This window comes from Eurosta solidaginis, chromosome 5, assembly GCF_040869045.1.
Source record: "Eurosta solidaginis isolate ZX-2024a chromosome 5, ASM4086904v1, whole genome shotgun sequence".
In the NCBI taxonomy this organism is placed as follows: Eukaryota; Metazoa; Arthropoda; class Insecta; order Diptera; family Tephritidae; genus Eurosta; species Eurosta solidaginis.
The window spans coordinates 222,001,205-222,026,468 of record NC_090323.1 but is presented as its reverse complement, the minus strand read 5'-3'; the positions used below and the strand labels follow the sequence as shown (position 1 = coordinate 222,026,468).

The 25,264-nt window shown below is 35.9% G+C and overlaps 1 protein-coding gene across 10 annotated transcripts in view; it reads left to right on the top strand.

The window, feature by feature from the left end:
- The window catches only part of LOC137252567 (serine-rich adhesin for platelets), a 370,986-nt gene that overhangs the window by 195,875 nt on the left and 149,847 nt on the right, over positions 1-25,264 (top strand). For 9 of the 10 annotated variants that reach the window (XM_067788486.1, XM_067788485.1, XM_067788483.1 and 6 more), the window contains exons 3-4: positions 15,675-16,026; positions 16,439-16,753. In XM_067788486.1, the coding sequence (XP_067644587.1) occupies positions 15,675-16,026; positions 16,439-16,753 (667 nt within the window). The remainder of the gene's footprint in view (positions 1-15,674; positions 16,027-16,438; positions 16,754-25,264) is intronic. The other variant, XM_067788488.1, reaches the window with a different exon arrangement.

Here is a 25,264-nt window from a genome sequence, read left to right as displayed (position 1 = left end):
GACATTTGTCGGAACCGGCCGGATCGGACCACTATAGCATATATCCTCTATACAACCGATTTTTCAGAAAAAGAGGATTTTTGTGATATCTTACTCAATTTAACAGATTGAAGCTTCAAACTTCACCATATAATTTCATATATTGCACATATTGTTGCCTGAAAAAATTGATGAGATCGGTCGTATATATAGAATATATCCCCCACAACCGATTGTTCAGATAAGAAACTTTTCATAATTACTGCCCTATTTTAAGAGCTAGAGGCTTCAAATTTAAACGAATGCTTACGTATATAGCATATATTAATGTCTGAAAAAATAATAGAGATCGGTGTTATATATATTATATACTTCATATAAACTGTCATTTTTGCCCCTTTTTTACGGCTAGAAGCTTCAAAATTCAACAAATTTCATCAAATAGTTACGCTTACGTCATATATTTTTGAAATACGTGATTCGTAGTCATAGTTTTTACATGCAGACCACAAAAAACGTTAAGCTTTGCATCCTCACACAAAGTACCTACCTTTTTTATACTCAGTTGAGCAAAGCTCACAGAGTATATTAACTTTGATTGGATAACGGTTGGTTGTACAGGTATAAAGGAATCGAGATAGAAATAGACTTCCATATATCAAAATCATCGGTATCGAAAAAAAATTCGATTGAACCATGTCCGTCCGTCCGTCCGTCCGTCCGTCTGCCCGTTAACACGATAACTTGAGTACATTTTGAGGTATCTTGATGAAATTTAGTATGTAGGTTCCTGGGCAATCATCTCAGATCGCTATTTAAAATGAACGATATCGGACAATAACCACGCCCACTTTTTGATATTGAAAATTTCGAAAAATCGAAAAAGTGCGATAATTCATTACCAAATACGGATTAAACGATCAAACTTGGTAGGTGTGTTGAACTTATGACCCAGAAGAGAAAACTAGTGAAATTTTGGACAATGGGTGTGGCACCGCCCACTTTTAAAAGAAGGTAATTTAGAAGTTTTGCAAGCTGTAATTTGGCAGTCGTTGAAGATATCATCATGAAATTTGGCAGGAACATTACTCTTATTACTATATGTATGCTTAATAAAAATTAGCAAAATCGGAGAACGACCACGCCCACTTTTTAAAAAAAAATGTGTTTAAAGTCAAATTTTAAAAGAAAAGTTAATATCTTTACAGTATATAAGTAAATTATGTCAACATTCAACTCCAATAATGATATGGTGCAACAAAATACAAAAATAAAAGAAAATTTCAAAATGGGCGTGGCTCCGCCCTTTTTAATTTAATTTGTTTGAGATACTTTTAATGCCATAAGTCGAACATTTACCAATCATTGTGAAATTTGGTAGAGGCTTAGATTCTAGGACGGTAACTGTTTTCCGTGAAAATGGGCAAAATCGGTTGAAGCCACGCCCAGTTTTTGTACACAGTCAACCGTCTGTCCTTCCGCTCGGCCGTTAACAGGATAACTTGAGCAAAAAACGATATATCTTTACTAAACTCAGTTCACGTACTTATCTGAACTCACTTTGTATTGGTGTAAAAAATGGCCGAAATCCGATCATGACCACGCCCACTTTTTCGATATCGAAAATTACGAAAAATGAAAAAAATGCCATAATTATATACCAAATTCGAAAAAAGGGATGAAACATAGTAATTGTATTGGCCTATTGACGAAAAATATAACTTTAGAAAAAAACTTGGTAAAATGGGTGTGACACCTACCATATTAAGTAGAAGAAAATGAAAAAGTTTTGCAGGGCGAAATCAAAAGCCCTTGAAATCTTGGAAGGAATACTGTTCGTGGTATTACACATATAAATAAATTACCGGTACCCGACAGATGATGTTCTGGATCACCGTGGTCCGCATTTTGGTCGATATCTCGAAAATGCCTTCACATATACAACTAAGGGCCACTCCCTTTTAAAACCCTCATTAATACCTTTAATTTGATACCCATATCGTACAAACACATTCTAGAGTCACCCCTGGTCCACGTTTATGGCGATATCTCGAAAAGGCGTCCATCTATAGAACTTACCCATATCGTTCAAAAAATTCTAGAGTCACCCCTGGCCCACCTTAATGGCGATATCTCGAAAAGGCGTCCACCTATAGAACTAAGCCCCACGCCCTTTTGAAATACTCATAACACCTTTCGTTTGATACCCATATTGTACAAACGCATTCTAGAGTCACTCCTGGTCCACGTTTATGGCGATATCTCGAAAAGGCGTCCACATATAGAACTAAGGCCCACTCCTTTTTAAAATACTCATTAACACCTTTTATTTGATACCCATATCGTACAAAAAAATTCTAGAGTCACCCATGGTCCACCTTTATGGCGATATCCCGAAAAGGCGTCCACCCATACAACTAAAGCCCACTCCCTTTTAAATCGCTTATTCACATATAGAACTAAGGCCCACTCCTTTTTAAAATACTCATTAACACCTTTCATTTGATACCCATATCGTACAAAAAAATTCTAGAGTCACCCCTGGTCCACGTTTATGGCGATATCCCGAATAGGCGTCCACCCACAGAACTAATGCCCACTCACTTTTAAAACACTTATTAACACCTTTCGTTTGATACCCATATTGTACAAACGCATTCTAGAGTCACCCCTGGTTCACGTTTATGGCGATATCTCGAAAAGGCGTCCACATGTAGAACTAAGGCCCACGCCCTCTTAAAATACTCATTAACACCTTTCATTTGATACTCATATCGTACAAACAAATTCTAGAGTCACCCCTGGTCCATCTTTATAGCGATATCTCGAAAAGGCGTCCATCTATAGAACTTACCCATATCGTTCAAAAAAATTCTAGAGTCACCCCTGGCCCACCTTTATGGCGATATCTCGAAAAGGCGTCCACCTATAGAACTAAGCCCCACGCCCTTTTGAAATACTCATAACACCTTTCGTTTGATACCCATATTGTACAAACGCATTCTAGAGTCACTCCTGGTCCACGTTTATGGCGATATCTCGAAAAGGCGTCCACATATAGAACTAAGGCCCACTCCTTTTTAAAATACTTATTAACACCTTTCATTTGATACCCATATCGTACAAGAAAATTCTAGAGTCACCCATGGTCCACCTTTATGGCGATATCCCGAAAAGGCGTCCACCCATACAACTAAAGCCCACTCCCTTTTAAATCGCTTATTCACATATAGAACTAAGGCCCACTCCTTTTTAAAATACTCATTAACACCTTTCATTTGATACCCATATCGTACAAAAAAATTCTAGAGTCACCCCTGGTCCACGTTTATGGCGATATCCCGAAAAGGCGTCCACCCATACAACTAAAGCCCACTCCCTTTTAAAACGCTTATTAACACCTTTCGTTTGATACCCATATCGTACAAAAAAATTCTAGAGTCACCCATGGTCCACGTTTATGGCGATATCCCGAAAAGGCGTCCACCCATACAACTAAAGCCCACTCCCTTTTAAATCGCTTATTCACATATAGAACTAAGGCCCACTCCTTTTTAAAATACTCATTAACACCTTTCATTTGATACCCATATCGTACAAAAAAATTCTAGAGTCACCCCTGGTCCACGTTTATGGCGATGTCCCGAAAAGGCGTCCACCTATAGAACTAAGGCCCACTCCCTTTTAAAATACTCATTAGCACCTTTCGTTTGATACCCATATAGTACAAACAAATTCTAGAGTCACCCCTGGTCCACCTTTACGGCGATATCTGGAAAAGGCGTCCACATATAGAACTAAGGCCCAAGCCCTCTTAAGATACTCATTAACATCTTTCATTTGATACTCATATCGTACAAACAAATTCTAGAGTCACCGCTGATCCATCTTTATTGCGATATCTCGAAAAGGCGTCCATCTATAGAACTTAGGCCCAAGCCCTCTTAAAATACTCATTAACACCTTTCATTTGATACCCATATTTTACAAAATAAATTCTAGAGTCACCCCTGGTTCACCTTTATGGTGATATCTCGAAAAGGCGTCCACCTATAGAACTTAGGCCCACTCCCTTTTAAAATTATCATTAACACATTTCATTTGATACCCATATCGTACAAACACATTCTAGAGTCAGGCCTGGTCCACCGTTATGGCGATATCCCTAAATGGCGTTCATCTATAGAACTATGGCCCACTTCCTCTTAAAATACTCTTTAATACCTTCCATTTGATACACATGTAATACAAACACATTCCAGGGTTACCCTAGGTTCTTTTTACAACATGGTGATTTTCCCTTACTTTGTCTCCACAGCTCTCAACTGAGTATGTAATGTTCGGTTACCCGAACTTAGCCTTCCTTACTTGTTTATTTTATATTTGTCTTAAAAATCGTTTAGATATGTTCAAATTTCACCAAATTCTTACGTGTATAGCATATATTGTTGTCTGAAAAAATGATAGAGACTGGTGGTATATATAGTATATATCTCATACAACCGATTGTTCAGATAAGAAACTTTGCGCAATTTCTGCCCCATTGTAACAGCTAGAAGCTTCAAATTTCACCAAATGCTTACGTATATAGCATATATTGTTGTCTGAAAAAATGATAGAGACTGGTGGTATATATAGTATATATCTCATACAACCGATTGTTCAGATAAGAAACTTTGCGCAATTTCTGCCCCATTGTAACAGCTAGAAGCTTCAAATTTCACCAAATGCTTACGTATATAGCATATATTGTTGTGTTGAAAAATCATAGAGATCGGTTGTATATATAGTATATATCTCCTACAACCGATTGTTCAGATAAGAAACTTTGCGCAATTTCTTCCCCATTGTAACAGCTAGAAGCTTCAAATTTCACCAAATGCTTACGTATATAGCATATATTGTTGTCTGAAAAAATGATAGAGACTGGTGGTATATATAGTATATATCTCATACAACCGATTGTTCAGATAAGAAACTTTGCGCAATTTCTGCCCCATTGTAACAGCTAGAAGCTTCAAATTTCACCAAATGCTTACGTATATAGCATATATTGTTGTCTGAAAAAATGATAGAGACTGGTGGTATATATAGTATATATCTCATACAACCGATTGTTCAGATAAGAAACTTTGCGCAATTTCTGCCCCATTGTAACAGCTAGAAGCTTCAAATTTCACCAAATGCTTACGTATATAGCATATATTGTTGTATGGAAAAATCATAGAGATCGGTTGTATATATAGTATATATCTCCTACAACCGATTGTTCAGATAAGAAACTTTGCGCAATTTCTTCCCCATTGTAACAGCTAGAAGCTTCAAATTTCACCAAATGCTTACGTATATAGCATATATTGTTGTCTGAAAAAATGATAGAGACTGGTGGTATATATAGTATATATCTCATACAACCGATTGTTCAGATAAGAAACTTTGCGCAATTTCTTCCCCATTGTAACAGCTAGAAGCTTCAAATTTCACCAAATGCTTACGTATATAGCATATATTGTTGTCTGAAAAAATGATAGAGACTGGTGGTATATATAGTATATATCTCATACAACCGATTGTTCAGATAAGAAACTTTGCGCAATTTCTTCCCCATTGTAACAGCTAGAAGCTTCAAATTTCACCAAATGCTTACGTATATAGCATATATTGTTGTCTGAAAAAATGATAGAGACTGGTGGTATATATAGTATATATCTCATACAACCGATTGTTCAGATAAGAAACTTTGCGCAATTTCTTCCCCATTGTAACAGCTAGAAGCTTCAAATTTCACCAAATGCTTACGTATATAGCATATATTGTTGTCTGAAAAAATGATAGAGACTGGTGGTATATATAGTATATATCTCATACAACCGATTGTTCAGATAAGAAACTTTGCGCAATTTCTTCCCCATTGTAACAGCTAGAAGCTTCAAATTTCACCAAATGCTTACGTATATAGCATATATTGTTGTCTGAAAAAATGATAGAGACTGGTGGTATATATAGTATATATCTCATACAACCGATTGTTCAGATAAGAAACTTTCCGCAATTTCTGCCCCATTGTAACAGCTAGAAGCTTCAAATTTCACCAAATGCTTACGTATATAGCATATATTGTTGTATGGAAAAATCATAGAGATCGGTTGTATATATAGTATATATCTCCTACAACCGATTGTTCAGATAAGAAACTTTGCGCAATTTCTTCCCCATTGTAACAGCTAGAAGCTTCAAATTTCACCAAATGCTTACGTATATAGCATATATTGTTGTCTGAAAAAATGATAGAGACTGGTGGTATATATAGTATATATCTCATACAACCGATTGTTCAGATAAGAAACTTTGCGCAATTTCTTCCCCATTGTAACAGCTAGAAGCTTCAAATTTCACCAAATGCTTACGTATATAGCATATATTGTTGTCTGAAAAAATGATAGAGACTGGTGGTATATATAGTATATATCTCATACAACCGATTGTTCAGATAAGAAACTTTGCGCAATTTCTGCCCCATTGTAACAGCTAGAAGCTTCAAATTTCACCAAATGCTTACGTATATAGCACATATTGTTGTATGGAAAAATCATAGAGATCGGTTGTATATATAGTATATATCTACTACAACCGATTGTTCAGATAAGAAACTTTGCGCAATTTCTGCCCCGTTTTAACAGCTAGAAGCTTCAAATTTCACAAAATGCTTACGTATATAGCATATATTATTGTCTGAAAAAATCATAGAGATCGGTGGTATATATATTATATACCCCATATAAACTGTCATTTTTGCCCCTTTTTTACGGCTAGAAGCTGCTTCAAAATTCATCAAATTTTATCAAATAGTTACGTTTACGTCATATATTGTTGAAATACGTGATTTGTAGTCATAGTTTTTACTCGCAGACCACAAAAACCTGAAACTTTGCATCCTCACAAAAAGTACCTACCTGTTTTTTATTTTATATTTATCTTAAAAATCGTTTAGGTATGTAGATCTGTTCACTATATATTCCTTATCTTATACATCCGATTATTCGGAGACTACGAACGGGATAAGATTATTGTTCAGCCCCATTCAGGTAAGGTATGAAGTTTTCGGCACAGCCGAAGACAGTCCCGTTCTTACTTGTTATTGTTCATTAATGATCTACCTTCACACTTCACGTTTGTAAAGTGCTTGATGTTCGTCGATGATGTTAAACTTTTGCTGCGAGTTGATAGTATCTCTGATAGCAGAAATCTACAATCTGATTTAAGTACCTTTGAAATTTGGTGTACATCAAATCACCTATACTTAATTATCAACAATGTTATGTCGTATCTTACACAAGGAAAACTAATGTGCTTCTGTACAATTAGCAGTTGAACAACAATGATGTCTTTCGCTGTTCCGACATCAAACATCACGTTCAGTAAGCACATTGATTTCATCTAAATCGTTTGCAATGATAGGCTTTATTCAAAGGAATGCACGGGACTTTAAACCCCTTATACCATTAAATCCCTCTATACTGCCCTCATACGAAGTCGCCTCGAATATTTTTTTCATATGTATATGGAATCCATGTTACGAAATATATTCCGACGAAATTGAAAGAGTGCAGAAAGTAACCACGAAATTCGCCTTATGTAGAGTCAACTATGAAGATGGTCCTCCAACTTATATGAGTAGAAGAAAGCTTCTAGGAGTGCAATCTTCGCATGACCGACAAATTCATAATTCCTTAGTATTTGTGTATAATGTGATGAGCCACAAAATTGTGATGATTAAAAGTTACGAAATAATCGTCTCTTTATCGAATCAGTTAGTAGAACCAACTACTCGGTGAATTAGCCCATTACAAGATGAGTTCGTCTTTGTAACAAATATTCCAATGTGATAGATTTAAATGTGAGCTTTTATATGTTCAAACTTGTTTTATTTACAATATTTAATTGAAATTGTTAAATTCATAAATTCATAAGAAACCAAAATATTATTAAACTAATAATTATTCTAGTCTGTAAGATTTGTAATCAGTAGACTGAAATAAATAAATAAATAAATAAATAACCGGAAACATTTTTTTTGCAAAATCCCTATAAGTGTGCCTTAGTCAAACGTTTTCAGAAAATCACGATAGATGTCGCGATAAATGTAGCAGGATATGCGATATAATAAACGCGAAGACAACAACCACAATTTGACAGAACAAATGGAAAATTACTGAAACCAGTAACATTTTCCTAGCAATGCGCATGACCGACTTGAATGGGTTCCACAGAAGAAAAAAAAACAAACAAAAATACATCGCAATTAGAAACGAAAGGAAAACTCGCAGATTTTTCGCTTTGACAAACATTTCCTTTGTGACGGTGTTCTTAAAGGCAGAAAATTTGTGGAAATATCCTTATAAGTAAAAGATATAAATCTGATTAAATTTAAAAAAGATAACCCCACGTTAAAAAAAGTGGAGAAAAATTGAATAGAAAATTGTAAAGTGCAAAAGAGTGAAAATTTAAAACAAAGTACTATTTGAAAAGTGTCTGCATCAACGAGAATAATTATTTTCAAGGACTTAAGGCCAAGCAGAGCAAAAGTGTGGGTTACGTTGCAAAGTTTAATTTGATTTGGAATTAGCTTAGGTGGCATTATATACAGAAAATTTGCAAACATTTGAAGAAAAAAGTACAAATATTTAAGTGAAACAATATATAATAAATATGAAGTGTTATTTAAGCTACCAGATGTTGTTTTTTTCTTGAAGTATTAAAATAAATTTAAAGTTTTTGCAATTAAAAAAAGAAGCCTTGTTTGTGCGTGTGTGAGTAAAGTGACTGTTAAAAAAACGGCGACCGACAACACAAAAAAAGGGCAGCACCAAGCAGACAAAAGCCTACCCAGTTTACTGGGGGCTTAAATAATCAAAATCCAGCATTCAAGATGGATGAATGCGAGAACCTCATCATAAATCTAGAAGACGCTGTCGAAACATACGAGGAGCTCACCGACGACGATATATTACAACAACAGCAAATAATCAATGATAACGACGCTGAAGTCATTCAATTAACACAGACATTAACCGAGGGCGATATAATGGTAATGGTTTTCCAGCAAAATGTTACAAAATTTTTTTAATCTGAGTTAAAATCAATTGTGTCGAGACGTTTTAAATATATTTTTATAAGTGCAGGTGGTTGTATGTACGTATGTAGGTATGCACTTGAATACATATGTATTCACACTGCTTCACCAATCAATTTAGCCGCATACAAATGTATATTTAACAGCAACACCTTACACTGGTATACACATATTACACCAATTGGGTTCCACAGTTATTTTGGAACTTAAATGTAAAATCGTTAGTGTTGCTGTTTTCGCCTTTTTGTACCAAATTTGTTAGGGTTTTTTCACGATGGTAAGATTGTAGGGCGATTCGAATTGTTGTAAGTATTAGTTTTATTGGTTGGTTACATTGCTGTCTGGCCGGCGGGACTGGACCCAAGTAACGCTCTAGGTACCATTTTGATTATCCTAGAACCAATTAGTTATCGTGCATATCAAAGCACTATCCAATGATCTTGTTTTTGCTGAAACCATTTTGTTAGTTCAATAAACCTGTTGATGTCATTTATGTAGCATTTTGATACTTCACTTAAATCGGGTAGCACGAAACCCAGTGTTCGGTACCTGATATTTTCCAGGTCTGCACACTCGCAGAGGAATTGAATGACCGTCTCCTTATTACGTTCTTGGTTGCATCTTCTTCAGATGTCGATTAAAGGCACTCCCATTCCTTCTGCTTGTGAGCCGAAAGATCAGTGGTCTGTAGTTGTGACTGTCGTCCTAAATATTTCTTTTATAGACAATCTCAATAAATTATCTGTTTTTTTGGGGCGGCCATAGTTTTTTGGTGACCCTACATAAGTTCGTTAACCCTAGTGAGATAACGTACGTCTGTGAGACGTACATCGTTTTAATTTTGCTCTAGGTTTCCCACAATTGTAAAGAGAGAACATCCTCATTCTCAGTTTTCTCAGCTACCATTACCAGCTTATCAGTAGGGGATGTTTTTCTGTAGTAACCTTTTTGTTTGCTGAAATATATACGATTGTTTTTTAAAAACACGTCTAAGAAACGCATCGTTATCTTTTACGTGACTACAAGTTTTATATGTAATTTTTGCCTAAAATGGTAATTTTAGCTAATATTTTTTTTAAGTATAGTTTAAAACAGTTAATTCATTCAATTGAAGTACAAAATAATGTATTTTATTTAAATTTTTTTGCTCTAAACTGAGGACCTTCGAAAAAGGCTGATTTTTGTAAGAACAAGTCCAAGACAAGTCAAACTTAGTATTTAATATATTAAAAAAACAATAGTTTTCTTTAAAAAACATTTAAAACAAGTGAATATATATCAAGTAAGTGATTCAAAAAAAAAAACCAAAAAAAAATGTCAGTTTTTTTTATTTTTAGGGACCTTAAACTTGAACACGTCTCTCAGACGTACGTTATCTTTCTAGGGTAAAAAAATAACGTTATCTTTCTAGGGTTAAATGTCAATTTTGAAATGCGGGTTTCTTGAAACATGTAAGAATGCCAGTTCTAATTTATGTAAGCGGTCAACACATAGGGAATGACTCAGTGATACTTAACGATGCACAGGCCTTTGTCAGTGTTCATCTAATTCTTCATGACCGTCTATAATCCTGTGGCGTGGTACCCATGGAGGGTATTGTTCTCTGAGTTAGCTACAGTGTGTACTCTTAAATCAAATGAAATGCTTGAATTGCTACATATTGAACTTTTGCCACACTGCCAAAGTTGAACGTTTTTGAGAATCTGTAAATTAAATTGAAAAAAAGGGCAAATTTATTTGAGAAATTGGCAAATTAAATTGAGTAAATAACAAGCTTCTTTGAGAAATAAGCGATTCAATTAGAGAAATATACTGGATAAAAGAGAAAATATATTTAATAAAAGAGAAGATGTGTTTGAGAAATTGGAATTTTTTTGAGAAAAGCATTTTAATAATATTTTTTAACAACAATTTTTAGAATATATATGTGCAGCGGCATATTCTGAAATTATCAGGTATATTCTGCAAATCATTTTAGGCTTTGGAAATCCCTTTATCTGAATTGTAGATTGTACCGTTTTTGTGTATCGGAATGCATTAAACGGGTGCAACACAGGTTTCGAAATTAAAATTGCTCTATGAAGGTTCTAATACCAACATTTTATAAAATTCTCGATACGGTTGATGCGTGTAGTACGCGGTTTCAAGTTTGGATTTCATATTCAAGACTCAATATATAAACTCAACCATTTGTATCCGAGAAAAAATCAATATGTGATATCGCCAATAGTTTTGACACTAGTATTTCTTTTTAATTCAATTTGAATTGTATGAGTTTCCATAATGAAAGATAACGTCCGGATAAGAAATCATTTTTATCGGAACTAGCCTATGGAAGCAGAGGAATCGGGCGGCCCCAACTCCGCTGGAACGACCAGGTGGGAATCAATTTAAACTCCCTTGGTGTGACCAATTAGCGCCAGTTTACAGAGCTAAGAAGCTACTGGCACGCCTTGTTGGACAGTCATAAACCGATTAATGGGTTAAAGTCCGTGCACACTAAGCGACGCGATACGTACCGACAAAATATTCTTTGGATGTATTTTTATGGAACCATACACACCTAGCCACAATCGGACGACACGACACGACCAAGTTGGCCAATTAGGCGAAAATGCCGCGAATATTTTGTGGAACGTGTCGCTATGTGTCGCGTCGCTTAGTGTGCACGGACTTTTAAGCGCTAATTAAGTAATTAAGTAAGGGTCTCCATAGAGATGTCATAACTTTGGCCTCTGCGCGACACTCTTAAAATATCTTCAATGACTACCAAATTTTGAGAAAGGGTGCGGCCGAAAAAGTTGTTTATTTGATTTACAAGGACTACCCTAATGTTCATATATATTTATCAATTTCTGTAATACTCTCAGCTGCCGTATTTTGTGAAAAACATGTGATGGGTATGCTGTTAATGTGGTAGCTTTTGACATGAATTTTGGTAGGAAAAAAGTTGTTGGCAACCCTGAAAAAACGATAAAAATTCCATAAGCCATTTTTTGTATTGCCGACTTTTAGGCGCAGCTGCATGTGTCGTGTGTATGTGGAACATAACCAGCACGCGGCATCGTTTATTGTTTTAACTTAAATTGGATATTCAACTAGGTACCATTTCAATTAACTGTAAATACATAAAATTAGTTTTTTGCATGCATATAGAAATTGTGTGCGTGTATGTAAGCTTATTTTATTATTGTTGCGTGCTTAGATTTTGTATGAATCATCGCATGCCACCACTACCTGCACTATCTCTAAAGCAGCAACCCCCAGCAATAAATCGTGCGATTAATCCCTAAAGACATTGGTCTCCGATTGAACTCTTTTCCCTGCATTTGGGCTTAATTTGGCTTTAGTCCCTTTCGGGTACAGCTGGGATTAGTCAGTTGGAAATCTATGAGAAAAATTAAAAATATTACAGTTGATTGAATCGAATTATTTAAGAAAAATGTGGAGTCCTATACCGTACCTAAATTACTAGGATTTAACGACTATGCCGCAGTTAGGGTTAAATTTTCGGAGAATATTTTTTATTCCTTTTTGAAAAGCGGGAAAACAACTTACATAGATTTGGTGGCTTGGCAAACCTTTCGATTGTGTTTCTGCTATGAAAAATGCGACTGGATTTGAGTCATTATTGAACCGAAAAGGGCCTAGTCTTCACATGGCACCATATGGGTACAAATGGGATGAGTCCTATCAATCCCTTTCTGGTATAAATGGGTACAATTAGTCTTTTCATAGGACATGCTCAAACAACTCATACAAAAGGATCAAAACCGGCATTGGTCGCATATTGCTTCGAGTCATCTCGGATTCATCCTAGACCTTTCGAATTTTTTGCAGGGCCTGTAGTGAAATTTCATTTCGTCGTACAATAGGTCCAGTGTATTCTGCGTGGATAAAAAGCGGATCAGACATCAAAATTTTAGAATCAAGTTTTTTTCAATTGGAAGAAAATTTGCCTAAGATTGTTCGCCCCTCGGCAGTGTTTGGCAAGCACTCCGAGTGTATTTCTGCCGTGAAAAGCTTCTCAATGAAAGGTCATCTGCCTTGCAGATTCCTTTCGGAGTCGGCATAAAACGAGTAGGTCCCGTCCCGCCAATTTGTAAGCAAAATTAGAAAAAGCGCGACGCAAATTGGAAGAGAAGCTCCGCCTTAAATCTCCTATCGCGTCTTTCATTTTATTTTTATTGACGATTAATCGATACCACGCCCATAAAAAATTGATAGCACTGCGATATTTATTTGGTAGCTATTCGTTAATAAATCGATAACTTTTTTATAACGTATCGAACACACACATCGATAAATAATTGAAAAATTTTCGATAAAACTTCGATAAATCGATACCTTGCCAATTGAAAGTCGATTACTTTACGATAAAAAATCGATATTTGTGCAATAACAAACAAAAAAAAATTTTGGATAAAAATATAAAGCTCGTTGACTAAAATCGATAACTTGTGATAAACTTTGGTATCGATAGCAAACTTATAACGCTTTGATTACAAATCTATAACTTGTGCATACCTTTGCTCTCCTTTCTTTTCTTCGCTTTCCTTACCTTTCCCTTCCACGTCTTGGCTTGCACTTTTCTCAGCTTACTTACTTGCTTAATTGGCGCTTGACCGTTTAAACGGTTATGGCCGTCCAAAAAGGCACGCCAGTCGCTCCTCCGCTCCGCCAACCGGCGCCAATTGGTTACACCAAGGGAGTTTAAATCGTTTTCCACCTGGTTCTTCCAACGGAGTGGGGGCCGCTCTCTACCCCTGCTTCCATAGGCGTCCGATAGAAACACTTTCTTGGCCGGAGCATTATCTTTCATGCGCGTCGTTGCCAAGGCGCGTATGCGCTGACTCTTTGCTCGATGACAACAGGTACGTCGTTTTGTCCTCATTCACCATCAAGCCCATCTTTATCGCTTATTTTTCCAGTTTGGAGTAAACAGAACTAAGAGCGCGTGTGTTTAGGCCGATGATGTCAATGTCATCAGCATATGCCAGTAATTGCGCGCTTTTGTATTATATTGTTCCAGTGCGGTTAAGTTCTGCAGCTAGTATAATTTTCTCCAGCATCAAATTAAAGAAATCGCACTATAGGGGGTCATCCTGTCTGAAACCTCGTTTAGTTTCGAACGGCTCGGAGAGGTCCTTCCCAATTCTGACTGAGCTGATGGTGTTGCTCAACGTCATTTTGCACAGCCGTATAAATTTTGCCGGGAAACCAAATTCAGACATAGCGGCATATAGGCAGCTCCTTTTCGTGCTGTCGAAGGCGGCTTTAAAGTCGACGAAGAGGTGATGTGTATCGATTCTCTTTCAGGGGTTTTTTCCAAGATTTGGCGCATTGTGAAAATCTGGTCGATGGTAGATTTACCAGGTCTGAAGCCGCACTGATAAGGTCCAATCAGCCGGTTTACGGTGGGCTTCAATCTTTCGCACAATACACTTGAAATGACCTTATATGCGATACTAAGAAGGCTGATTCCACGATAGTTGGTGCATTTGCAGTATCCCCCTTCTTGTGGACTGGGCAAAGGACACTTATTTTCCAACCGTCGGGCATGCACTCTTTCGCCCATATTTTGCTAAGAAGCTGCTGCATGCACCTTACCAACACCTACGCTTACATTCAATATTCCCCCATACATCATCCCAGTCACACTACGCCCACACTATCATTTCATTTTCACTCGATAGCATGCCAAACATAAAGACTACGCTTACGCTTACATTCAGGGTTCCCAAATATCGTGAGAAAAAGATGTTTACTGATAAAAACAAGTAAGGAAGGCTAAGTTCGGGTGTAACCGAACATTTCATACTCAGCTGCCAAATTACAGCTTGCAAAACTTTTAAATTACCTTCTTTTAAAAGTGGGCTGTGCCACGCCCGTTGTCCAAAGTTTTACTAAGTTTCTATTCTGAGTCATAAGGTCAACACAACTACCAAGATTCGTCGCTCTCTCCGTCTTTGGTAATGAATTATCGCATTTTTTCGGTTTTTCGAAATTTTCGATATCGAAAAAGTGGTCATGGTTATAATCCGATTTCGTACATTTTAAACAGCGATCTGAGATGAGTGCCCAGGAACTTATTTACCAAAATTCATTAAGATACCTCAAAATTTACTCAAGTTACAGAAGGACGGACGGACATGGCTAAATGAATTTCTGTTTTCGCTCACTTTGATATATAGAAGTCTATATCTATCTCGATTAGTTTATGCCGTTGCGGGGTACCGTCATGCAAACAAAATTAATATACTCTGTGAGCTGAGTAAAAAAACTGTTTTTTTCGAGAGACCTTACACCTAAAGGCGGGTTTCCGTACCTTCTTTTCGCTTCCACTTAATGCAAAGCTTACTTTCCCTTGTTAGCAAGAACGGTCCAATCACTTAATAAAAGTATGTAATTAATTACTCCAACCAACAATCGAAATAGTAATAAAAATATGCCATTCTATAGTATAAATCATTGCAAATAGAGTTTACGTTAAAAAAAAAGAGTAACATATACACACTCGTTTTCACAACAACTAAAGCAACAATAAATTGTTGAATTGCAGGGACAGGCTGAAAGTAAGAAACATTTGAAAAAACATGGTGGCAGCACAACTTGCACAATCGGAACTGGAGCGGGCGTTATCGAGACGAAAGGCACAGCAATGTCCTTCGGTTTTCGCAAGAAGCTTAATACTACGCCAAAGAAATTCAAGAAATTGCTTGAGGCCGGCGTTGGTGGTGGTGAATCGAAAAGAAAACAAGACAAATGTAATAACATTACAACAACGACAACAACGCGCAATGAAAATACTTCAAATGAGGATATTGAAAAACCGGGAACTGTGATAAATAGCGCTGACAATGGAGAAATGATTGAACAACATGAAAACCTACAAGATGATAATGGAAATGCAGGTGAGTGCAATGACTTTGTTTGGTAATGCATCTACTGTATGATTTATGGGAAACCTGCTACAATTTTTTTTTTTAGTTCATCTTAGTTCACAAGAATCAGTTATTAAATCAACCTACCTAGTATCTATATTCGAACACAACAGGTGGTACAGTGTTACCGACACTTACACGCACACAGCTACAAAATTCTTGAAATTTTGCATGCCACTCCCAAAAGCGCACACTAGCTAGCGCCATTGTTCAGCATAAAATGCGCTAGTTTAAATTTACCAATTTATTAAATGTGATTTTTTTTTTTATTTATGCTCTATCAAACTTTGTATGTAATGCATGTCAAAATGTGCTCTTCAATTGTCTTCTTGCCTTTCTCATTTAACAATGCCCAACATAACTGAACACGCAATGCTTTTAGAGATTTTGGCTAAAGTACATTTTGAAAAAGTAGGCGCTGCTGCCACAACAACACAGCGATTCAATCAAAATACAGCGTCTACTGGTATAAGTCAATCCAATTCCAATCTACCCGGCGTTGCTTCGCGTTTTGGTTATCGTGGCCCAAATATTGTACGTCCGGCATCAGCTGGCGCTGGTTTAGCTCAACGCAGTCAAATGGATATTCAGGATAGTGCGGAAAGCAACAATAACTATTTCAACAATAGCAACAACAACAACAGTCGAAGTGGTGGCGTTGGTGTTAGTGGACAGCAAAAACCGTTAGTTAGCAATTGTAAGTGTGTGCAATAGAATTTTGATGCAAAAATATTGATAGTGACATCCTTTCATATGTTCGATAGTTTGAAATGTGTTAACGATTTTTTCGAAAGTAGATATTATAAGAGTGAGTGAGTGAACTTCAACTCCCCAACAAGCAAAATACAAAAAAAAAAACAAGTAAGGACGGGACTGTATTCGGCTGTGCCGAAGACTTCATACCTTTCATGAATGGGGCTGAACAATAATATTATCCCATTCATAATCTCCAAATAATCGGATGTATAAGATAAGAAATATATAGTGAACAGAGGTACATACCTAAATGATTTTTAAGATAAATATAAAATAAACAAGTAAGGAAGGATAAGTTCGGGCGTAACCGAACATTACATACTCAGTTGAGAGCTATGGTGACCAACATAAGTGAAAATCACAATGTAGGAAAATGAACCGAGGGTAACGCTGGAATGTGTTTGTATGACATGTGTATCAAATGAAAGGTATTAAAGAATATTTTATGAGGGAGTGGGCGATAGTTCTATAGGTGGACGCCATTTAGGGATATCGCGATAAAGGTGGACCAGGGCTGACTCTAGAATTTGTTTGTACGATATGGGTATCAAATGAAAGGGGTTAATGAGTATTTTAAAAGGGAGTAATCCTTAGTTGCATAGGTGGACGCCGTTTCGAGATATCGCCATAAATGTGGACTAGGGGTGACCCTAGAATTTGTTTGTACGATATGGGTATCAAATGAAAGGTGTTAATGAGTGTTTTAATAGGGAGTGGGCCTCAGTTCTATAGGTGGACGCCTTTTCGAGATATCGCCATAAAGGTGGACCAGGGGTGACTCTAGAATGCGTTTGTACGGTATGGGTATCAAATGAAAGATGTTAATGAGAATTTAGAAGGCGTGGGCTTAGTTCTATAGGTGGACGCCTATTCGAGATATCGCCATAAAGGTGGATCAGGGTTGACTCTAGAATTTTTTGTACGATATGGGTATCAAATGAAAAGGGGTTAATGAGTATTTTAAAAGGGAGTAATCCTTAGTTGCATAGGTGGACGCCGTTTCGAGATATCGCCATAAATGTGGACCAGGGGTGACCCTAGAATTTGTTTGTACGATATGGGTATCAAATGAAAGGTGTTAATGAGTGTTTTAATAGGGAGTGGGCCTCAGTTCTATAGGTGGACGCCTTTTCGAGATATCGCCATAAAGGTGGACCAGGGGTGACTCTAGAATGCGTTTGTATGGTATGGGTATCAAACGAAAGGTGTTAATAAGTATTTTAAAAGGGCGTGGGCCTTTGTTCTATAGGTGGACGCCTTTCGAGAATGTGTTTGTAAAATATGGGTATCAAATTAAAGGTATTAATGAGGGTTTTAAAAGGGATTGGTGGTAGTTGTATATGTGAAGGCGTTTTCCAGATATCGGCCAAATGTGGACCAGGGTGACCCAGAACATCATCTGTCGGGTACCGCTAATTTATTTATATATGTAATACCACGAACAGTATTCACGCCAATATTTCAAGGGTTTTTTATTTCGCCCTGCAGAACTTTTTCATTTTCCTCTACTTAATATGGTAGGCGTCACACCCATTTTACCAAGTTTTTTTCTAAAGTTATATTTTGCGTCAATAAACCAATCCAGTTACCATATTTCATGCTTTTTTTGTATTTGGTATAGAATTATGGCATTTTTTTCATTTGTCGTAATTTTCGATATCGAAAAAGTGGGCGTGGTCATAGTCGGATTTCGGCCATTTTTTATACCAATACAAAGTGAGTTCAGATAAGAACGCGAACTAAGTTTAGTAAAGATATATCGGTTTTTGCTCAAGTTATCGTGTTAAAGGCCGAGCGGAAGACGGTGGACTGTGTATAAAAACTGGGCGTGGCTTTAACCGATTTCGCCCTTTTTCTCAGAAATAAATTATCGTCCTAGAGTCTAAGCCCATACTAAATTTCACAAGGATTGGTAAATTTTTGTTCGACTTATGGCATTAAAAGTATCCTAGACAAATTAAATGAAGAAGGAGCCACCCATTTTGAAATTTTCTTTTATTTTTGTATTTTGCTGCACCATAATATTACTGGAGTTGAATGTTGACATAATTTACTTATATACTGTAAAGATTTTAAATTTTATGTTAAAATTTTACTTTAAAAAAATTTTTTTTTTTAAGTGGGCGTGGTTGTTCTCCGATTTTGCTAATTTTTATTAAGCATACATATAGTAATAGGAGTAACGCTCCTGCCAAATTTCATCATGATATCTTCAACGACTGCCGAATTACAGCTTGCAAAACTTTTAAATTACCTTCTTTTAAAAGTGGGCGGTGCCACGCCCGTTGTCCAAGTTTTACTAATTTTCTATTCTGCGTCATTAGTTCAACTCACCTACCAAGTTTCATCGCTTTATTCGTCTTTTGTAATGAATTATCGCACTTTTTCGGTTTTTCGAAATATTCGATATCGAAAAAGTGGGCGTGGTTATAGTCCGATATCGTTCATTTTAAATAGCCATCTAAGATGAGTGCTCCGAAACCTACGTACCAAATTTCATCAAGATATCTCAAAATTTACTCAAGTTACCGTGTTAACGGACGGACGGACGGACATGGCTCAATCAAATTTTTTTCGATCCTGATGATTTTGATATATGGAAGTCTATATCTATCTCGATTCCTTTATACCTGTATAAACAACCGTTATCCAATCAAAGTTAATATACTCTGTGAGCTCTGCTCAACTGAGTATAAAAATGGCAAAAACCCCCTTATCTGAACGATCGGTTGTATGGCATATATATTATATATAGCTCCGATCGCAATGATTTTTACAGGAAATCTTCTATGATATATTAGAATATACATCACCAAGTTTCACGTTTTTATATTGGAAACTAAGGGAGAAATGGCCAAAAATCTTTCTATCTGAACGATTGGTTGTATGGGATATAACTATATATAGCTCCTATCAACGTGATTTTTTCAGGATATCTTCTATGATATATTAGAATATATATCACTGAGTCTCACGTCTATACTTTCTGAATTGCGGCAGGAATGACCAAAATCGTCTTATCTGGACGATCGGTTGTATGGGAGATATATGTTATAGTGGTCCGATCCTATCGGATCCGACAAATATCTAATATAATACAAAAATTCATCCTTGTGCCAAATTTCTTTGAGATATATCAAAAATTGAGGGACTAGTTTGCGGTCAAACAGACGGACATGGCTATATCAATTCAGTTCGTCGCCCTGATCAATTCGGTATACTTAATGGTGAGTCTATCTTCTATATTTCTCAACGTTACAAACATCGGACCAAAGTTAATATACCATTTCATGGTCATGAAAGATACAATGAAAGGCGCGATAAACTCCGATGAGATTTTACGTCGAGCTTCTCTTTCAATTTTCATCGTTCTCCCTTTTGATTTTTTCCAAGAAACTTTTAACGCCGACTTCGAACGCCATCTGCAAAGCAGATGAGTTTACATCAATGTTAAGATTTTCAAGGCAGAAATTCACTCGGAGTGTTTGCCAAATAACTGCTAAGGGCCAACACCGCAAAGAAAATCTTTCTTCCTGTTTCTAAATTTTTATGTTGCTTTGCCCAAGGCGTGAACCCAGGATCTTCGGTGTGGTAGATGAAGCACGCCCGCACCACACCACGGCGGCCGCCGAGAAGCAACGTAAGCGCAAAATCAGTTTTTAAAAAGATAACAGAAACAGCCAATAAAGCGTTTAAATCAAGGAGAAATAATTAAGCATCGATCTTAACGGAGAATTCGAACCAGCAGTGGGACATAATCAGCCCATTTCTACACAAAAATTCCTTGCGAGATTTTTCACTTCTCCCATTCCTCGTATTCTAAATAAAAAATCAATGTGAATTGTTTCACATCTCGCGTGCATTGCACACAGAGTATATTAGCTTTGATTGGATAACGGTTGGTTGTACAGGTATAAAGGAATCGAGATAGATATAGACTTCCATATGTCAAAATCATCAGTATCGAAATAAATTTTGATTGAGCCATGTCCGTCCGTTCGTCCGTCCGTCCGTTTGCACGATAACTTGAGTAAATATTGAGATATCTTCACCAAATTTGGTACACTAGCTTAGCTGGACCCAGAATAGATTATATAGGTATTGAAAATGAGCGAAAGCGGATGATAATCACGCCCACTTTTTATATAAAATAAAAAAAAAAAATATTTTTTAAATTAAAAACTTATTTTTATTAAACGATCTTACACGATCGAGCTTAAATTTTCCACTTCCAATTCAATTCAAGTCTTTCAAAACATACAATAGAAAAATTCATTGCATACTGATTTGCAATTTAATGAGTAAGAACAGTTACAGTAGGTGCCTATTTCTTTAATATAGCCAAGAAGCCAACAATGATCATTAACTACTCTCCCTTCAAATCTATAGCGTCCTCGTTTAGATACTATAAATTTCAAGCTTCTTTCAAAATCATTTAAAAAAAATAATATCGGATATCTTGGCTATATCTCTGTTATTTACATCAAGAAAAAATAAGCCTCTTAACCGGTTAAGCCAATTATGGATGAAGGAACAGTAATTCAAACATATAATTTCAAACATCATTAACTCAAACAACATTGTTAGCAAATAAAACAATAACCAAAATTGATTATTTAAAAGTTTAATAACATTTTCCAACTAAAATTTACCGAAGATTGCTTTTATGATTTTTTTTCCATCAATTAACACTGTTGTACCAAGATCCCTTTCAACAACCTTCTCAATAAAAATTTTATCAAACGTATTCCCAAGTCGCTTGTTTCTTTTAACAAAAACAATATCTCCAGGTGCATAGCGTTTCATCTTCCTATTGCAATTGACCCTTCCTAAGTTTATTTCCTTAGCCTTTAACAACCGTTCTCGAACCTTACTCAGTTCTTCATCTAAGCCGTTATGAAATATTTGAATTGGTTTAGCATTTACTGTAGAATGAATACTATTGTTTTATTTATTAGCCGCAAGCAATATGATATCAATGGTATCAGTAAATTTTTGTTGTTCCTTGACACATCGCGATATTTCCATTAGTGTTGAATGAAATCTCTCAACTTGACCGTTAGATTCACTATGCAAAGTAGGAATAAAAAATTGATCTACTGAAAAATTATCTCTCAATAAATTTTTAATTACAATCGACTGAAATGACTTTTCATTGTCCGAAACAATTGTCTTTGTACCGTCAAATACCAATAACATTTCAAGCAATGCATTTTTTACATCCAATTTAAATCCATACTACAATTTCCAGAGTCTATTAAAGGGTCTATCGCAACGGGTAAATAAGATTCAAAATTTGAAAGTTCTAAACGACCTAAAGCAGACGTTAAACTATTTACTTGAATTTCTAATTCTCTTCTAGCTTGATCGCTTGCTTCTAAGTGTGCAGCGAACTCCTGCCTATTTCTCTCATAACTTGATTGGATAATTTCCAAAACCTGTTCTCTCGAGACACTCAACTTTTAAACAAACCATTTGAGACAAGATTAATAAAATTTGTTATAAATATAATCCGACAAAAGATTATTAAAATGGATCACAGACAAATACTTCCAAAAATTTATGCAACAAATTCACTTGCAATCTTTTGCAGTTTTATATTAAACTTAAAAAAAGTCAATCAATTTTGATTACTTACAGTTTGCTGCTTTTTACAAACTAATAAAATTGGATGTACTTGGAAAGCATGATTCTTAACGATCTTCAATTCAATTCAAGTCTTTCAAAACATACAATAGAAAAATTCATTGCATACTGATTTACAATTTAATGAGTAAGAACAGTAGGTGCCTATTTCTTTAATATAGCCAAGAAGCCAACAATGATCATTAACTTATATAAAAAATTTTGGAAATCACAAAAAACCTGATAATTAGTAAATAATACACCTAGAATGTTGAAATCTGACATGTGGACTGATATTGTGACTCTTGATAAAAATTTGGAAAATTTTTTCAAAACGGGCGTGGCACCGCCTACTTATGATAAAATCAATTTTTCAAATATTATTAATCATAAACCAAAAATCGTTAAACCTATCGTAACAAAATTCGGCAGAGAGGTTTGCCTTTACTATAAGGAATGATTTGAAGAAAAATTAACGAAATCGGTTAAGGACCACGCCCACTTTTATATAAAAGATTTCGAAAAGGATCGTGGACGAAAATAATAAGCTATATCTTAGCGAAAAAGAGCTTTGCGTAAATATAATTTTACTTTCTAAATTGAATTATAACATTAAATTGGAAAACATTAAAATTTTTGAAAATGGGTGTGGCACTGCCCCTTTTATGACTAAGCAATTTTCTATGTTTCGGGAGACATAACTCGAAGAAAAATTAACATATCGCAATGAAATTCTGTACACATATTTTCTTATAGCAGAAAATATTTCAAGTAAAAATGACGGGATCGGTTTAAGAACACGGCAACTTAGATATAAAACAAATCTAAAAGGGTCGTAGACTAGAATAATAAGTTACATAAAAAAAAAAAAAATGTAAGGCGCGATAACCTCCGAAGAGATCTAAGGCCGAGATTCTCTTCCAATTTGCGTCGTGCTCCTCTTGATTTTCCCTACAAATTGGCCGGACGAGACCTACATGATTTTATGCCGACTCCGAACGGCATCTGCAAGGCAGATACGTTTTCACTGAGAGCTTTTCATGGCAGAAATACACCCGGAGCGCTTGCCAAACACTGCCGAGGGGCGACCCCGCTTAGAAAAATTTTCTTCTAATTGAAAAACCTTATTTCTAAAATTTTTGATGTTGCTTTGCCCGGGGTTTGAACCTAGGGCATCCGGTGTGGTAGGCGGAGCACGCTACCATCACACCACGGTGGCCGCCAGCTAAGCTACCACTTAGCAAAAAATTGTTTTGAATCAATGGTATTTCACTTACCAAGTTTTATTGTAAGAGGAAATGGAGAGATATTTTTTTAAACGGGTGGTGCCACGTGTTATGTAGAAAAGTAATTTATCTGAAATAAAATGTACAATTGAAGCTTACGCTGAGTATATAATTTTCGGCTACACCCGAACTTAGACACCTTTACTTGTTTTATTTGAGTATAAGACTAATGTTTGGTTTTCACAAGCTGAAATTTTACTGCAACTCATGTCATATCAATGAAAACGATTTGTCATTGGACGTTAAATGTGTTTTCCATCCGTTTTGACTACGAAGAGACAATTCAAAAGTTAAAACGGCAATATGATAAATATGAGTTAAAGAGTTCATTTACCAACATATTGACAGTTATTTTCGTTACTGGCTTTCCCAATTTTAAATGACACAGTGTGTGAAACCAAGGAAATAATAACAAGTAAGGTAGTGCCGTAGACTTTATACTCTTCATGAATAGGGCTGAACAATAATCTTATTGTAACGAATTTAGGGCTAGTCCACCTATTTTACACCTTCTACTAACGTTCGTATCGCTAAACTGTTGAATAAATAACTCCAATATTCAATAATGCAAAAATTGTCTTTATTAGACTACTTTGAAAGTACTTCGCAATTAAACTTCACTTCGCAACTGATAGCGTGCTTAAATCAAACTGATTATTGACTACTCAGTTTGCTCTGCTTTTATACTCTCTATTGCCTTGTCCAAATGTCTAGACGTTTCTTCTGCTAGAATTTTCTACTAGGTTACCAGCTATACGCTACCAGCTATAAATTACAGATACACGTTTATAACCTCTCGCATAGCTATATGCGCGTGTATATGTGAGTGCTACTTCGACCGATGACTACATCTGTATGTGAGTTATCTCTCTGCTGCTTGTACGTATGTGTGTATTTATTTAGTGATGTGAATATTCGTCACATTATCATATTCGTAATATCCGAGTAATCGGCTGTATAAGATGTGTGCTATCTCTATAGAGAACTAATGTTCATTAGCGATATTTCCGATATATCAAACAAATAATACATCGATAATCCTCATACAAAGTTTCATGTTCTTTTTTGTCTGCATGAGATAGCTATGACCATGAATCTCTTATCTGAACAATGGGTTGTTTTGGAGATGTATTATATTTATGGCCGATTTATATGATTTTTTAATTCAACAGTACTTGCCATATATGTAATCATTTAGTGATATTTGAAGCTTTTAGCTTTTAAAATTAGACAGAAATTGTGAAAAGATTCTTACCTGAACAATGGTACCGATCTCTACGATTTTTACATATAGTAAAAAATGCCGTATACATAAGTACTTATAATAAAGCTTCTAGCAGTTTAAATAGAGCGGAACGAAGCGCCTCTCATCGGAACAATCTATTGTATGAAACTTTTATCTAACCAATCGGTTTTATGGGATCCATCTGATCTCTACAAATTTTTTTTTTTGATAACAAAATATTCTGCATACATAAGCACACGTAGAAATTTAAAGGTTCCAGCTGTTAAAATGGAGCAGAAATGGCGAAAAGCTTTTG